The sequence below is a fragment of the Miniopterus schreibersii genome, assembly GCF_964146895.1.
Source record: "Miniopterus schreibersii genome assembly, chromosome: 14".
NCBI classification, from domain to species: Eukaryota; Metazoa; Chordata; class Mammalia; order Chiroptera; family Miniopteridae; genus Miniopterus; species Miniopterus schreibersii.
In genome coordinates this window covers 33,886,332-33,899,843 of record NC_138114.1, presented here as the reverse complement: position 1 = coordinate 33,899,843, position 13,512 = coordinate 33,886,332, and the positions used below count along the sequence as shown (strand labels likewise).

General features: G+C 33.8%; 1 protein-coding gene across 1 annotated transcript in view; it reads right to left on the bottom strand.

Moving 5' to 3' along the window:
- The window catches only part of HECTD2 (HECT domain E3 ubiquitin protein ligase 2), a 55,077-nt gene that overhangs the window by 24,192 nt on the left and 17,373 nt on the right, over positions 1-13,512 (bottom strand). The window contains exons 3-6 of the mRNA XM_081158390.1: positions 6,944-7,082; positions 6,144-6,246; positions 5,653-5,742; positions 2,594-2,658 (exon numbers count right to left, since the gene is read on the bottom strand). Of these exons, the coding sequence (XP_081014516.1) occupies positions 2,594-2,658; positions 5,653-5,742; positions 6,144-6,246; positions 6,944-7,082 (397 nt within the window). The remainder of the gene's footprint in view (positions 1-2,593; positions 2,659-5,652; positions 5,743-6,143; positions 6,247-6,943; positions 7,083-13,512) is intronic.

The following is a 13,512-nucleotide window of genomic DNA, read 5'->3' as shown; positions in this document are numbered from 1 at the left end:
CTTCTTGGATTACAAATGGTTCACCTATATGAGAACCAGATGCAATTCATGATCTTTGGTTGGATACTGGGTTGAAAAATAAAACCCAGATATTGAACACTTCTGAGCCAACTGGGGAAATAAAATGTGGACTGCATTTTAGAGAGTATTACTAAATGACTATTAAATGTGTTTGGTGTGATATGTTATTATGGTCACAGAAAAAAATGTGATTAGGAAATATATGCTGAAGTATTTAGGGGTGAAGTGTCACGATGCCTTCCATTTACTAAAAAAAAACCTAAATTACATGCAGAGGGAGAGAATGCAAAAGCAAATGTGGCAAAAAATTAACTAGTGAATCCAGGTGATGGTGAATGAGTTTTCTTTATTTTTAACTTTCTGTAGCTTGATAATTTTCACAATTAAATGTTGGGGGAAAATGGTTCACCTCCAAGTATCTTCTTGAATTCCCTTTAAGAAAATGAAATAACCAAGTAATCATTTCCTTTTCTGTTATAGTTACAAAATAAATATGAAAACATATATCATTGTCCAAAATGTACTAGATGACCTTTACAGAATATATAGCCACATAATCTGAAATATAAATATGTATTACATGTATTAAAATTAGAAATAAATATGTATATACCTGTTTATGTAAAAAATTTTAATTAGTAATATCTCTTCATGGAAGAATGACCTCAACTAAATACTGATTTAAATTAAGTTAGGTTTAAACCAAATCTAAACTGTTTCTGTTTATAACATTCTATCTATATAATTTTCAGGCTATTTTCTCAATGGGATTAATGTTTTGTTTCAGAAATTGTACTTGAAAATATTTTAAAATGCTCAAGGCAATTCATTAATATTAAAATTCCTGGTGATAGGCGAGTCCCACTTTTTTCCATCTTATAGCTGGGCCACTACAATTTCCAATTTTCTGTCCTATGCACTAGTATTTCAGTAGTGTGTACAATTCTGGGCATAGAAATTGTGGTTAAGATCACAGGCCTTTTGCCAAACTGCTTGGGTTCTAATCCTGACTCAGACACTTAGTGGGTTAACTTTGGCAATTTACTTCTCTAAAATTAGTTTTCTTAACTGTAAAATGAAAATAATCATATTACCTATTTCATAGGATCGTAATAAAGATTCAAGGAGAAATCATGTAAAATTGTTAGGAAGGTGCCTAGCCCATAATAGTCAATAAGGTAGGTCTTGTTGTTATAATAAATCCAAAATAAAACAAGATTTTTAGGTAAAGATTGCATGGTCCTCTGAAACATAAGTCATGTCAAATGATTATTTTAATCTGTCTTGGACACACTTTTGAAGGCAGAGAGGGGAAGTTTTGAGGGTCTGCTTACTGAAGGGGACTGAGATCCCAGTAGTTTCAGACCACTAGACTTCCTCATTCTCCTAAGAATCCTCTTTACATTCTAAATTTCTCTCCTTTTTTAATGAAGCATTGTGTTCAACCAGAAATATAAAATTCAAGGAAAATGTAAATATATTACTGAAATGATAAATTAGGAAAAACACTAATTAAAAAAATCACATGAAATTATACATTATGATTTCAATTATTTTAAAAGATGACTAGATAAAAACTGCAAAATGTAAACTTTTACATTACTATGACTTTTTAAAGTTTTCTATAATAACCAGGAATTTCTATGAAAATCAGAACAATGTTATTAAAATAATAGGGTACATCTGATATTATACTTAATAATTCTAGTTTGGTAATACTTTTAAACTGGGCTTAATATAAACATTTATTTATTTTTTATTTTTTAAAAAAATATATCTTTATTGATTTCAGAGAGAGGAAAGGAGAGGGAAAGAGAGAGAGAGAGAGAGAGAGAGAGAGAAAAACATCAATGATGAGAGAATCACTGATTGAGCCCGCAACCCAGGCATGTGCCCTGACCGGGAATCAAACCCTGATCGCCTGGATCCTAGGTCGACGCTCAACCACTGAGCCATGCCCGGCCGGGCAATATAAACATTTAACTTATAATTTGATGGTATTCATATGGCTTTAATAGAAACCATTATTTAAATTATAGTACTGTTTAATATCTATTTAAATAATATGTACTTTTAAAAGTACATTTTTGTGTTCTACATATTCACAGTTCAAAATGTTATCAGTTGTATTGCCCATAATTCCTTAAATAACGATTCAATAATTAGTTCAAAGAAAAAAATATTTCAGTAGCTAAACTTACAGTTCTTTATATTAAAATAAAAAGTTTTGCTCTGGCTACCAGGAAATCCAAGGGTAAATGTAATGCCTATATTATTTCATCCTAGGTTACATGTAACTACCCACCCCATACATGTATAGCACATATGTCTGTAAACAGCAAATTTCATATACAATTTTAAAGGATTCAGAGTTCTTCTGAAGCCTACCTATGGACCCTCTTGAGAAGTCACAATTCTCAAGTTAAAAATTTTTGTTACAACTTCTTTCTCATCTATGTCTTTATTATAACAACTAAAATCAATTCAGAGTAAAATACATACATATATATATATATGATGTACGAGGTGTAAATGAACCATCTATACTGAGCTAAATATTAGTTACAATTACCCTTTCCATTCTCGTAACAGGCTGTTAATGATTCCCTTTAATACTGTCTTCTGAATGTCTTGAGGCTGTAGGCAAAAGAAAATCATAAAATAATTAGGATTAGGTACTTTGGTGACTTTTTAAAGATTGTTTATTCACCTATTGAAGGATGTCTGAGTTGTTTCCAGTTTGGGGCAGTTTTGAATAAGGCTGCTATAAAATTTGTGTGCAAGTTTTTGGGTGGACATAAGTTTTCAAATCATTTGGGTAGACAACTAGGGCATGACTGCTGGTCATATTGTAAGTTTACGTTTAGCTGTATAAAAAAATGAAAATACAACTTATCAAAATTTATGGGATACAGCAAAAGCAGTGAATGAATATATTAGAAAAAGATCTAAAATCAACAATTTAAGCTTTAAACCTTAGGAAATTAAAACAAAACAAAATCAAATCCAAAGTAAGCAGAAGAAAATACATAATAAAAGTTAGAAGAGAAATCAATAAAATTGAAAACAGGGAACTAATAGAGAAAAATCAATGAACTCAAATGCTAGTTTTTGGAAAAGATTAATAAAGTTGATAAACCTCTAGCCAGGCTAACCAAGAAAGGAAGATAAAAGACAGTAATTACTAGTATCAGAAATGAAAGAGGAGCATCACTACTGATCCCTGGACATTAAAAGGCTATCAAAGAATTATTATGAACAACTCTATGCTCACAATTTAAAAACCTACATAAAATGGACTAATTATTTGGAAGATATAATCTCCCAAAAGTCCAACATGGAAAAACAGATAATTTGAATAGACCTCTATCTATTAAAGAAACTGAATCAATAAAAACCTTCCAAAACAAAAAACACCAGGCCCAGAAGATTTTACAAGTGAGTTGTAAGGAAAATTTAAGAAAGGAAGGATACCAATTCTTTACAATTTCTTCCAAAAATAGAAGAGTATTTCCTAACTCATTCTATGAGGTCCACATTATCCTAATACCAACCCAAAGATATTACAACAACAACAAAAATTACAGATCAGTAGCTCTTCTGAACACGGATGTGAAAATCCTCAGTGAAGTATTAGCAAAGCAAATCCGACAATGTATAAAAGGAATTATACACCGTGACTAAGTGGGATTTATTCCAGGTATGCAAGGCTGGTTCAACATTTGAAAATTAGTTAATGTAATCCGTCACATCAGCAGGCTTAAGAAGAAAAATCGTATGATCATATCAATAGATGTAGAAGCATCTGACAAAATCTAACACCCATTCATGATAAAGAAAAAAACACACACTCAGCCAACTAGGAATAGAGGGGAATTTCCTCAGTTTGATAAAGAACATCTACAAAAACCCACAGTCAACATCATTTTAATGGTGAAAAACTGGATGGGTTCATCTTATATTTTCCTATCTCAGTCCTGGAATTAGCCATTTCTCTAGGGAGCTCTGATTCCTTTTCACGAGGAATTGTATTTAGAAACCATGTATGCTAACGTGCTCGTTGTTACTGGGTGTTACTGCTTTTAGGCGCTTTCAGTGAACAGTGTTAGGAAATGTGTGGGTGCGTGCACACACACACACATCCGCATCCATCTATTAAAATCCCTGAGTTCATTATGATGCCTCAATACCAAAAAACTAAGGAAAACTGAAGATTTGTTTACAGATTTTTAAAAATCTCTAAACTGAAGATATATAAAGTACTGTGTATAAAAGTTAACTTGACTTAGTTTTTTTTTGTGTGTTTTTTTTTTATGGTTATAGTATTCATTTGAAGTATAGCTAGGTGTGTTTTTTTTCTGTTACATTTTAGGGGAGTTCCCCTCATGTTGTAGATTTTTAGTTTTCTAGTGCCTATAAAACATTAACATCATTCCAAGTCATAAGAAGTCAGAGAAGTGTCCCAGGAATGGAACTTTCGGGTCACAATGTACACATATACTTAGTGTTAGCAATAATGCCCAGCAGTTTTCCAAAGTGGTTGTACTAGTTTATACTTACCTCATTGGCTATGAAAGCTCTAAGTGCTCCACAATATTTGCTATTCTTGGTAAGGTGCTTAAATTTTTTTTTTACTAATTTTGAATGGATATGTAATGTTATCTTCATTTTTCTGATGACAAATGTTATTAAGTACCCTTTCATATATTTAATAGTGAAGTACTGAGATGCAGAATAAGCAAAAATGTCTATTACTTATTTTATTCAAAACTGTACAATAAGTCAAATACAACCATACATATATACGTACGTACAAGGATTGGAGAGGTAAAACTCTCATTTTTCACAAACAACGTGATTGTCTATATAGAAAATCCAAATAAATTTGATGTACTATTAGAATTAATGAAAGAATTTAGCAAGGTAAATAAAGATATGAACGTATTTCCATATACCAGTAACAATCAGAAAATGAAATTATGGTAGCATCGAAAAAAATCAAATACCTAGAAATAAATGTAACATGGTATGTCAGACTTTTACTTAGAAAACTATGAAGCATTACCAATAGAAATTAAAGATTTAATTATTTGGAGGGATCTACCATGCTCATGGATTGAAAGGACGTCAATTCTTCACAAACTGATCTATAGCAGTGGGGTTCTCAAAATGTGGTCCCTGGATCAGCAGCATCAACATATCCTGGGAACTTGTCAGAAACACAGATTCTTGGGCTCTATTCCGGACATTTTGAATCTGAAACTGTTTTAAGAAGCCCTTCCTGTGATTCTGATGCATGATAAAGTTTGAAAGCCACTCATCTACAGATTCAGTGCAATGCCAATACAATCAAATAACTTACCTCCTTTTGCCTAAGTGAAGCATAATTTTACTTTAGCAAGCCTCTTTAAGCGAGTACTGGACATAAATGTGCTTTCTGCTTAATTTTCATTTAGTTGTGAAAATAAAAACAATCTAACATTCTGAAAATTCCAACTAAATTTACTAAAAAATTACATCAGAGATTTTTACAATATTTAAGTGATTTTTATAATATTTATGTAGCTGCTTTTGAAATACAGGAGAGACAAAGAATTATACTATTTGCACATGTTCATAAACAATACTTACAGTATTAAGTAAGGCATCATATACAGCATTCACAAATTTAGCATTAATCCCAGAGTCTTCAATAGTATTAAATGAGGTGGTGGCATCTTTCTGCAAATTCAATTAAAGGATTACATGTATATGACATTTTAAGGACTGTCTGTAGTCATATTTGAATAATAACTGTTCCTTCATAATTTTTAATATTTTCTAGTATGATAAAAAAGGACTTTTAGGGCAAAATTGCTAAAACTAAAAATGTATAAGAATTTTAATAACATTTCTTAAAACAAAGAATGGAGTCAAATATTAACATTTAGTACAAATACAATCTATCTTTAAGATATCACTTAAAAAATATTTATTTGTGATACAACTAATTTCAGAAATTAATACATATATGTTATTTTAAACAGTTGCTTAAGTCAATATTGGGCAGAAAAGAGCTAAATTTATCATCTTCTATTTGAAAATTTAAAATGAAAAATAAAATGTGTTTTATGGATTATTACCTTAAATGCAGCATTTAGTTCTGGGAAAGAATCAAATGTTGTTAGATAAAAATCATGTACTGTTTTCCAATCTCCTGATGACTTAGCTTTTTCTAGATCTTCCCTAAAATGAAAACATACACTAACCATAATAGAAGGAAATATTATTCAGATAACAGCATTATTTCTTTACAAATAAATGTCATCATACATGCAATTTGAAATACTGACGCTACATACAGAAATATGTTCCAGTTAATGTAAATATGGCTTATGGATGTGTAATTCTTAGATTCAGATATTAATCCAGCTTCAACCTTCCCATTTACTTGCTTTTAAAAAAGCTCATTCTTGACATGCTCCTTACAATTAACACTCTTTCCTTCACTTCAGAGCCAAACTTCTTGAGAGATCTTGTTTACATTCTGTCTCTCCTTTCTCATTATGCCTTAGTCCTTCAAGTATCCAGTTGGATTCTTTAGTAGTGACATAGCTTTTATAGTTCATGTGTCACACAGTAGATAAAACCTAAATTTTTAAAAAGGAAACATTCTACTATTTTGTCACCACCTTTTTCTCCTGCTTTGCTTGCTTTGATTCCTATTTCTTACTTAGTGTTTTGCTGCAACATTATCTACCCCAACCTGTTACTTATACATTTGTTTTCACCACTCGAGACATCTAGTCTTTTGTGTCTTCACTCTTGACTAATACCTTATAATGATCCACAAGTCCAGTTTCTCACACAAAATATCAAATTATATAAAGTACTGACATGCAGATGACTGTATGTCTACATATAATAGTGAGCTGCAACTTACTGAAAGTCTTTCATAGTTTTGGGCTGGGTAGGAAGGGCAGGTTCTGGAGGAACTGGGGCCTTCATTTCAGATGATAACGCATCTGTAGAGATACGCTGTTTTTGTCTAACATCAAGGCAAATTGGGGGTAGGTCTTTCACTGTGAAGTATAAAAAAGCATTCAGTGTAATTAATCAATATAATTAAGCATAAAGTTTTTCCAAATTATAAAATGCCAGGCTAACATAACATGAACAGAAAAACAGATGAGTTGTTTGTATTGCATTCACCTTGGGGTCATGTGACAGAAAAACCTACCATAGTGAAGGGCATTTACAGGAGGATCTGTTCTCCCCACCCCAACTTCACCTTCAACAGATATTAGGCTGTATCTTACATTACAGGTTACCTATAGATGTAAAGCAGAGTTTCTTTCCCTTGCTCTTTCCCCAAAAGTTGTCTTTCAGGGAATAGTTCAGTGAGATTCAGTGTTTTAAATGTTTATTAGCTCTTTGAATATGCCCAAATCATTTATTTGCATTCTCAGCAATTCTTTATTGGGGTTTTAGCATTTTCTTATCAATTTGCATGACATTTTTAGTATTTTTACTTTTTGTTTGCAAATATTTGCCAGTTCATCGTTTGTCTTTTTGTTGTACTTCATAACCTTTAATTAGAAAATAAAACAAATATACAGAAATCTTATAAAACAAATGTATGGCTTAAATATTTATTTATTATAAGGCAAACACCTTTGAAACCACTAACCAGCCAAGGAATAGTGTTACCAGCCAAGGAATAGTGTTACCAGCCCCTCCTCCTTGCTCCAACTACCCATATGTTGGATAGACTCTGCCTATTTCAATTTTAATTTCTTCAAATTCTTTTTTATATCTTTTCTTTTTAAACATTTCCACCTTTTTATCTTGTAGTTCCTTTAAGGCATAATTTGTTACGTTTGTTTACTTTTGTGTTCCTACTAGTGTATTTTTAAAATATTTCTAATTCTTTCCTTTATTGTCATGTCATTTCTGAGTTTTCACAATTCTGTGTTCTTTCAAATGTGATATTTTCTTAATGAATTTTAGTTCATCCTGAAATAGGGTTTTATCTATTTTTGTGGATATGTATTTCCGATGTGCTCTCATTGTTCGAGTGGCTGTTATTCTGTTTCTTATTCTCTTTTTCAGTACAATAAAATTTTATAATTAAAAATTATAGATTTTCCCTGGCCAGTGTGGCTCACTTGGTTAGGCATCTTCCTGTGCACCAGGAGGCTGCCTGTTGGATTCCCAGTCAAGGGCACATGCCCAGGTTGAGGGCTGGATCCCCAGTAGGGGGCGCAAAGGAGGCAGCTGATCCATGCTACACTCGCACACTGCGTTTCTCTTCCTCCCCCTTCCTCTCTCGTTAAAAACCAATAAACTATTCCTTTTAAAACATTATAGAATTTGATTTTGCTCCCTTTCTTTTGCCAATATTATTTGAAATTAGTTTTCCCAAACTTTTAAAAGGAGGTGTAGCTCCCTTTTTTGTTGTTTTTACATGGAACTCTGATACATAGTAGCTTGCTTTCTGGGATTTCCAGGCCCTGTTTCTCTCCTCTACTTCTCATTCAGGTATCCTCATTCCTTAATCTCTGCTGTTCCAGTGTTGCTCAGATTAATCATATTTAATCTCAGTATGAGGCCCTTGCTCTAGTTAGTCAGTTTTGAGAATTCACAGGGGTTACATGCTCCCTTCAGATTTAGCATAAGCCCTCTCTGCATTCACCTGCTCTTGGCAGAAGCCCTCCCAGTTTCAGCCTTTGTTTTCAAATTGGTCTCCTGAGCTCTGCAATGAATACCTATTGCTTATTTTACAGCTCTCCTGTTCTCAGGTCCTTGGAACAGCCCTGATGCTTCCTTCTGCTTACACCTGCCCAGAAGTTAACACCATGGAGATCTTATAGTTTTGGTGATTTGCCTTGCTATAGTCCTTTTAGATCATTTATATGTAATTATGGATATGTTAGAGCTTAAGTCTGTCATTTTATTTTTTGTTTTCTCTTACTTTTCCTGCCTTCCTGTGGGTTACCTGAACACTTTTTAGAACCATTTTGGTTTATCTGCAGTGTTTCTGAAAAACTGCTCCAGATATTGCATTATATACACATAACTTATCATAGTCTACTGGTGTCATTTTACCAGTTGAAATCATCCTTCCTTCTACATACCTCCTTTACAGTTTTATAATGTGTGTTTCCACTGTTAACGTAGAAAATACAAAAGGAAAGGGAAAGTCAATTGTATTTACCTATTTTTTGCTTATCTTGTTCCTGTTTCTTGATGTTTCAAGGTTCCTACTTTTATTGTTTCCTTTCTGTTTAGAGAACCTCTTGATGCATTGTTTTAGAATAGGTCTACTGGCAACAAATTCTTAGTTTTCTTTCATCTGAGAATGTCTTGATTTCCCCTCCATGCCTGAAAAATATTTTTGCCAGGTACAGGATTCTTCTGGGTTGGCAGTTCTTTCAGCCACTTCCTTCTAGCCTCCATGGTTACTGATGAGAAATCTGTTATCTGAATGATTTTCCCCATATATATATATGTGTGTGTGTGTGTGTGTGTGTGTGTGTGTGTGTGTGTGTAAGGTGTCATGTTTCTCTGGATGTTGTTCAACACTTTTTTTTTTTTTGGTCTTTAGTTTTCAGAGATTTAATTGTATGTCCTGATGTTGATTTCTTTGGGTTTATCCTGTGTGTGTGTGTGTGTGTGTGTGTGTGTGTGTGTGTGTGTGTGTAAGGTGTCATGTTTCTCTGGATGTTGTTCAACACTTTTTTTTTTTTTGGTCTTTAGTTTTCAGAGATTTAATTGTATGTCCTGATGTTGATTTCTTTGGGTTTATCCTGTGTGTGTGTGTGTGTGTGTGTGTGTGTGTGTGTGTGTGTGTGTGTGTAAGGTGTCATGTTTCTCTGGATGTTGTTCAACACTTTTTTTTTTTTTGGTCTTTAGTTTTCAGAGATTTAATTGTATGTCCTGATGTTGATTTCTTTGGGTTTATCCTGTGCGGAGTTTGCTCAGCTTCTTGAACTTATAGGTTTATGTCTCTTGGAAAAATGTAGGAAACTTTCAGTCATTTCTTTGAGTACCTTTTTAGCCTACTCTCTTTTTTCTCTCCTTCCAAGACTCTAATGACAAGAATGTAACATCTTTTGTTACAGTCCCATGGGTCTCAGAGTGATTCATTTTTTTCTTTCCAGTCTATTTTCTTGCTGTTGTTCAGTCTGGGTAATTTCCATTGCACTATATTCCAGTTCATTAATTCCTGTCCTCTAATGGTGCTTGTTGAGTACATACTCTAAGCACTTTACATTGGTTATTATATTTTCTCAGGTATTAATACTTCCAAACCAATAGAATAGATTAATATCTTAGAGACTCTAAATTCTACAGTAAGAAAATGTATATATCTAGAATTTAATTCTACTCTAATATAATCAGGATATATTTTCAAGTGAGCAAATATAGCCGTATCAATCATCACAGCAGTAACATAACTATTCAGTCTTCCTTTCTTATCTACTCTCCCAAACAAACATCTATCCTTAGGGTCTATCATTGACTTCAATAGACTAAGATACATTTCATTAGTGTTAGGGCACATATTAAATTTCGTATTAGAAGGTAGTACAGAGATGCCAATTTCTTATACTCAGCAGCAGTGGTTTTCAAACTTTACTATATAATACAATCACCCGGAGAGCTTGTTAAAACAGACTATTAGGCCCTCCCTCAAAGTTTGTGATTCAGTAGATCTACGTTGGGGCCCCAGAATTTGCATTTCCAACATGTTCTCAGATGCTGCTGATACTGCTGGTCTGAGGATCACACACTGAGAAACACTGTTCATCAGCTTTAGGAAAGCAATGATGCTGACAATATAAAACATAATTAAATTTCTTTCATTCAGCTCTATAATTGGTCTTTATATATACCCTTTATTAAATATGGAGATACTCAATTTCTAGTAATTTGTACTTCAAGCACAAATTGGACAGAAATTCAGCAAGTAAAATTAGATATCTTTATAAATGGGAAAAAAATAGATAAATAGTCTCCACTCTCCAACATCAACCACTTTTGCTACTATTATCTTTTGAGGCTCCTCTGTAGTTTCTCTTCCTCTTCTCCAGACTTATCCTTTCCAATCCCTTCCCACATACACTTTTCCCAACCTGGCTATAAGCACCCACAATTAGATACAAACAGACTCATTCAAATATAAATTAACCTATTCATTCACAGAGCATACATACACATTTTCATACCCACTCATTCTTATTAATACCATGCTGAGGTGGAAGAGTGCAGTTTAATTAGGAAGAGAACTGGATTTTGGCAAAGCCTGAGAGTGGTGAGATTCTTATATAGGAGAACCAGTAATGCTAAGGCCAAGAGGAAGGACTACAGGACGAGGTTAGAACCAGAGGCCCAGATGGGATTTATTTTTAGTTCAGCAGGTAACTTGGACTGAAGAGTAATGTAAAATGTTAGCGTACTATGTTAATGGAAATTGAGTCAGAAATAAAAGCAGCCTCCTTTGCTTACATTAGTGAATGAGCCAAACTACAGGATGTGACATTCAGCTATTAAGAAAGGAGGAATAACAGCTCACAGCTGCTCTAATGTTCCTGAATATCAAGGCATTGTTTCCTGAGACAGGCTTTCAGCGTGTTCTCCCAGATGGTCATTAAAATCTAATTCAAAAGAGAAAATCAGTAACTGTGGTGATGAGAGATTAATTAAATCTCAAACTGATATTATAAATAGAACACAAAAGTCTTTGTTCTATCATATGCAGCTTTTTCTGCACTGTAGAATATTGTAATACACTGAAAAAGGCCAAAATACATTTATCAGTGAAAGCCTGTCATTTGGGTTTTCATTCAGCAAATACTTGAGAACGCTCTGTGCTAAAAGGATAAGCAGTAATCATTTCCCCTTTCTTTTAATAGTGTTGCCAATTTTAGTTGGTTGCTTAGAAACATTAAGTAAAACACTTGAAGCCACTGCAAGAAGAGTCAGAATTATGGTGGGGGCTGGCAGTATATATTAAAAAATGTAAAGATCATAATACAACTATATAAGGGTGTGAGATTACCAGGCAAATTTTGCCAGCTCAGTGTTTTCAAGGCACTATAATGGGCTGACTCTGGTTGAAATCTAGTAATATGTAGCTTTCCATAACTGTAGCCACCAAAACAAAGATGGACATTTGAAATTGGCCACATGATTAGAAGATGGAAGGCTGTTTCTGGCCAGCCAGCACAGATGGCAACAGCAGCGTCAGAGGTAAACAGGACTCTCCGTGGAGGCTGGATGTTCAGTAGGAGGAACCTGGGCCTGGGTTCCTTATCCTCCTACTGCTGGAGAGGAAACGCTGATATAAAAGGTTTGCTGCTGCTGGTGACACATTTGCAAAATGCTATACCCTCAGTCTCATCTCAAGTAATTTGTAATTAAATAAATAATAAGTAATTAAAAAGAGCACCAGCCTTGGGAGTAAGGACTAGGTCCTACTGCCGGACAGTTACTAACTTTCATAATCTTAGACAAATCATTGAAAGTCCTTAGGCCTTGGTTTTGACCTTATAAAATGAAAGAGATGGCCTAAATCAGTGCTTCCCAAAGTTCCAGAGAACTTCAAGGACCACCTTAGAAGTGGTGCTGTGCGGTACGGACGTGTTCACTCAGGGCAGCTCAGCTTTTCTCTGCTTAATGTAATGATGCTCTAAGAAAATTTTTGCTTTTAAAAACGTGTTTTCCTATGAAAATAACAAAAATAGGTTTGAAAACCACTGGTTTAATCATTTCTAACTTCCATCTCTACAGCTATTTAAGGACAGAATAGATAGGGCTTATTATATGAACATACATTTTATCTATCCATTCATCAGTTGGTGAACATTTAGTTTGCTCCACTTTTTGGCTATTATGAATAATGCAGCTATGAACATTCATGTACAAGTTTTGTGTAGACATATGTTTTCATTTCTCTTGGGTATATACCTGGGGGTAGAATTGCTGGGTTATATGAAAACTTTATGCTTAACATTTGAGGAAGGGCCAGACCATCTCTAAAGGGGCTACACCATTTCACCTTCCCAACAGCAGTGTACTAGAGCTCCAGTTTCTTCAGACTCACCATTTGTTATAATTCATTTTTTTATTATGGCCATCCTAGTGAGAGTGAAGTGGTATCTCACTGAGGTTTTGATTTGCATTTCCCTGATGGCTAATGTTGGAGGTGCTTACTGGTCATTTGTATGTCTTTGGAAAATGTCTATTCCAGACCCTTCGTCCATTTTTCAATTAGGTATCTGCCTTTATGTTATTGAGTTGTAACAAATTTTTATATATTCTAGATACCAGTCCCTTTTCAAATTCGTGATTTCTACAAATTTTCTCCCATTCTTTGGGATGTCTTCACTTTCTTAACAGTATCCTTTGCAGCACAAGTTTAGAATTTTTATTGTCAGTCTTCCAGGTAAAAATAGTTTGCCAAGAGCAGCAACTTCAGCCTGCATCTTTTTTTTTTTCTTAATCCTC